At 43.9% G+C, this 4,806-nt stretch overlaps 1 protein-coding gene across 1 annotated transcript; it reads left to right on the plus strand.

Moving 5' to 3' along the window:
• The first annotated feature begins 1,859 nt into the window (after window positions 1-1,859).
• On the plus strand, window positions 1,860-2,973 carry LOC135643978 (uncharacterized). The gene is made up of 2 exons (XM_065161309.1): window positions 1,860-2,689; window positions 2,852-2,973. The coding sequence occupies exons 1-2, from the start codon at window positions 2,021-2,023 to the stop codon at window positions 2,936-2,938; spliced, it is 756 nt and encodes a 251-aa protein (XP_065017381.1). The 5' UTR covers window positions 1,860-2,020; the 3' UTR covers window positions 2,939-2,973.
• The last annotated feature ends 1,833 nt before the right edge of the window (window positions 2,974-4,806 follow it).

A 4,806-nucleotide genomic window follows, 5' to 3' on the forward strand; every position in this document is an offset into this window, starting at 1 on the left:
AAGCTCCTAGACTTCACAATTTGATCTTAGCGAGTTCCGACGAGCTTCTTCGGCAATCTACGATCTTTTTCAGTAAGCTCCGCAAACTTCCGACGTACCTTCCGGCGAGCTTCTGAAAACCCTTCGACAAGCTCCCTACTCATTCTCGGCTAGTTCCAACAACATTCCCGACGAACCTTCGGACTTCCGTCGGACTCTCGAACTCCCAACGAATACTTCGCGCTTGACTCTGGCACTTTATTTCACATTATGTCTTCATCATTATCGTAGTTAATCCTGCACACACAAGTCAAAACTCTACTCCGATCTAGACAATTATTACAATGCGAATTGACATTCTGTTGCCCGGCACGTCATTGGTTGGCGCTTCATCCGATTCTTCAGTGCATCGTCCTCTCTTGCGGCTTGTTGCCCAATCGGTGGTTGACCTACGTAACCCCAATATCCTTGGCACAATTCCACTCTCCTTGGCCCGATGCCCGACGTCCAAAGCCTTCTGTCGTCCAATATCCTTACGTGATCTCTTCCGGCGCAACGTCAATTCCTCCTGCGTCAACTGTCTAATCCCGATCGAGTAGATCTGCATCACTCAAAATACAGTTAAACATCTAAACATAATCAATTAGTTTCATCATCAAAATCCGAGATTCAATAGCTTTTGGAATCTGACCCAAAACCCACAGGTCAAGTTATCTTCTACATCTGAATAAGGCTCGAGAACTCTAAAGGTGATCTTAAGATTTGCTGAGTTTTTTATTGTGAGGTGTAAAGGTCAATCTTGTGACGACCCTATCATATTTGAAGCAAATGCTTGAGAGATTCTCAAAAGCTACCAATTGAAAGAACTAATCTAAAGACCTTGAGGGGAAGAGGGCGAGAAAGGTTCAAAAGAATACAAACTCTCGTAAACTTATCGTCAGTTTGTGAGAAAGTTAAGTGATTTTGAGGAATTAACTAATTTTTTAGGCAATCTGATAGAGAATGTTAAGTTGTAACATTTTAAGAGAAAGGTTGGGGAATTGGATCTATATAGAAGTTTTCTTAATTCTCTTAAAGAGGAGTAGGAAGTTTGAGTTCCAAGGGATTAGTGTTATGACTTGCTCTCTGATCTAGGGTCGCTAAGGAGAACATAAAGTTTTTCTTCTCAGAGTTAAAGAAATATAAGAAGTTGATAACTAAGTCAGTGATTTGACATTCCAAGAGTAATAATGCATGTAGCTTGGACAGGAAAGATCTAAGAAATTTTAAGCGAAGAATTTTACCAAGGAACTTATCATAAAGGTATTCCTAAGATCCTCTCGAGTGAAAAAAAAGTTTCATCAGATCAAGCTCAATAGTTAGGGAAGATAAGATTATATGATTGGATTCTCTTGAGCTTGGCCGCCTCAAGGGCAGGGTTTGACCGCAAGCTCTCACACCATGAACTCCGCCCATGAAATGGGGGCCGAAGGCTTTGCTAAGATGAACTGAGGATGGGAGATTATTGAAGGAACAGGGACTTACGAAAGACTGCGGAGAGCAGTGGAGGATTCAGGCTTTGAAGGGGAGAGGTTACCTGGTCAGGATTTAGGAGGGTCGCAGTGCACAAAGGAGGGCGAAGTGGTTGAACATAGGGGTTTGGGAACAGTGGGTTATGCAGGGAGACACGGAGAGTTTTCATCACTGGAAGGAGAAGCAAACCGAACACCGTACTTCTGGATCAACAGTAATTGCAAGTGTGTGTCTAGTCGATAAGCTTAAGGGTGTTGGACTCGAACTTGGTCGGTCTTCGACGCATGTCTTTATACAAGACTAGTGCTTAGACCGGTACATGTAAAATGATTAGTCCACTTATTAAACAAAAAGTGCAAAGATAAAGCGACCATTGCTTAGAAGCCCCACTAAGAAACAGTCGACACCTTCACGATCACCGCCACCAACTCACTGGCTTCTTTTGAGTCACAAAGTTTCAAAAAGACGGACCGAAAGACTCAAGGCTCCAAAATCCAAACACCAGAGACGTTGGGGGATCTCGGTGGCGATGACTACCCCAACGAACCTCGCTGAGGACCGCCACCACCATCTTCCGTACCCTCCGCTCGACGGCCGCCGGCACCGTCATTACATGGGCCGGCCCATCTCGGCCCCCTCCTCCGCCGCCTCCTTCAGGGGCTGCTGCTGTTGTCTATTCCTCCTGCTCATCTTCGTCGCCCTCCTCGCCGTCGCCGTCGCCCTCGTAGTCGTCCTCGTCCTCAAGCCCAAGAAGCCCCAGTTCGACCTCCAGCAGGTGGCCGTACAGTACCTCCTCGTCGCCCCCACCACCTCCTCCGCTTCACCCACCGTCTCCGCCCTTGGCGGGGCCGCAGTCCGAGGGGCACAGCCGACGGCGGCGTACCTGTCGCTCAACATCACGCTGCTGTTCCTTGCGGACAACCCGAACAAGGTGGGGATCCGGTACGATGCGGCGGCGCTGGACGTGATGTACCGTGGGGTGCCGCTGGGGGTGGCAACGGTGCCGGGGTTCGAACAGCCGGCCCAGAGCCGTCGCTTGGTCCAGACCCGCGTCGTCGTCGACCGCTTCAACGTCATGCAGTCTGATGCCCTCGACCTCGTCCGCGACGCCGCCCTTAACGATCGCGTCGACCTCCGCCTCACCGGCGACGTCGCCGCCAAGATCCTCGTCCTCGGCCTTTCCTCCCCCAGGGTTCAGGTGATCGTCCACCACACCTCCCTGTGCTAACCGGCGCCAGCATAGTCTTGCCCCATTCTTTATTTTTTTCCTTTTTTCTTTCCGAATAAAAAATCATAATAATTGCGGAAAAAAGTTCCACACATATCTAATTAAATTCTGCTTATTTATTCAAATAATTAGGTTTCGGTGGATTGTGCGATCGAGATCAGCCCTAGGAAGCAGTCGCTCACTTACAAGCGGTGTGGAGTCGACGGATTAAATTTCTGAACCGAAAAAAATTTTAAGAGAAAAGTCTTATTTTCCTTTTTTTTCCCCCCTTTTCTTTGCATTTTGATGGAAGTCGTAGTTTATCTGATCGAGTTAGCTTCGGGGCAAAGCAAAGTAGGCATGCCGTCATGGCCAGGGAGGTGCCCAGATGTCCATTTTTCACTCTCCTCCCATTACATCAGCCTTTTGTTTTGTTGGGTCCTCTTGCTCTTGTGGTGGGAGAGGAGGCAGGCAGGACATGAGTACAGCTCTTCCTAACCTTGGTTTGTTTGATGGATTCTGGGTGAAATGTTCTTATTGATGACTGTGAGCAAGTAAAAAAGATGAGGATGGTATCCAACCTACTTACCTACTGTTCTTGGCCACTTATTTTTGTTAAGATCTGGTATCAGGTTGCCCGTTTTCTAGTCCACAACATGGAACTTCAGCAACTCCACTTTTTTACTCTCGGCCTTAGCTACATGACTATCTCAAACATGTGCAGTGCTCCGTTGCTCCTCCTTGATAGGATCGCATTGAACATGGGCCTTTGTCAGACACAGTTGACAACTACATTTGCTGCTTCATCAAGTTACCAAATTTTATTTTAGGCATTGTGCGATTGCGTCAGCTGTTATTTCAGGATGTTGGTTGCAAGATTTTATCATGTACCTTTTGCTCTAGCATTATAATTATATTATTGTAGGTTGGTGTTTCAACAAGGAAATAAGAGACATCATATTCCATCTGTTTCCAAATTTTATCTGTCGCATTGTATCATTTAGAAAGATCAGCTTTTAGGGTTTAGGTTGGCTGATAACAACGGATTGTATCATTTACCATTGCGCTATGTCAGACAGTTGACCCCAGCACTATAATCTGTTGCTTGGTGCTTCGACAAGGCAAGAAGTGTCATCAATCATCCACCGGTTACAAAAAATTATCTCGGGGCAATGCATCATTCCATGGCTGATATAGTTTAGGAAGGTCAGCTTTTTTGGTTTTCTCATCCCTGGGCAATCTCAGATGTTCGTATAGCTTGGAGAAGCTCAACTATGTTTAACCATGTATTAAGCATTTTTTTGGCAGTAAGGAGTCTGATAAGTGGTAGTTCTTTGGTGGACATATGGAATTTACACAAGGATGGCTTCTTTCTTTTTTTCATAAATAGTTTCTCTTTCTCTTCTTAAGTTTTATTTTCTTAGCATAATGACACGCTAAGGTTGCTGAGTGTCCATACCGATTCAATTGTTGTTCCATTTTCAGTTGAAAAGTTGCGCGGTCAATTAGCTGCGATAATTTTTTTTGGATATATATCATTTCAAAGTTTTAATTATCTAAAATGCTCCTAATGTTATTTTATTCATAATAGGTACTTAGAGAGTAGTATCATTCAGAGTTTCAATCAACAATCAAATTCTAGAAGTAAAAAAGACACGTAATTTAAATGGTTAACTAAGAAATCATTTGTCTTGGGCAACATATGTGCAATTTGGCTAAAGAGAAAAAAGAAAGGGAATAGGGACCTTTAATTTTGGCTACCGATCCTTAAACAAAAGTACTATGCCTCCAACAATTTCTCTTACAGCACGGCCACGCTATAAAAGATCATCATCTGACAATTTCTCTTACAACACGGCCACGCTATAAAAGATCATCATTTGACTTCCAATTATAGTCTTTTTGGGTAAGCATAACACGTAGCAATTTTAATTGTGAAAGGTAAAATTAAATTAAAATCTCATGGTATATATATTTTTTTGTTAAGTAAAAAGTAAATTCATTATTTGTAAAGTTTCTACAAATAGTTTTATCTATATAAGTCATAGACAACGCCAAGTAACTCATAGAGTGTAAATGCGGTAGTTATAACTACATACTGTAGACTA

This window comes from Musa acuminata, chromosome BXJ3-8, assembly GCF_036884655.1.
Source record: "Musa acuminata AAA Group cultivar baxijiao chromosome BXJ3-8, Cavendish_Baxijiao_AAA, whole genome shotgun sequence".
NCBI lineage: Eukaryota > Viridiplantae > Streptophyta > Magnoliopsida > Zingiberales > Musaceae > Musa > Musa acuminata.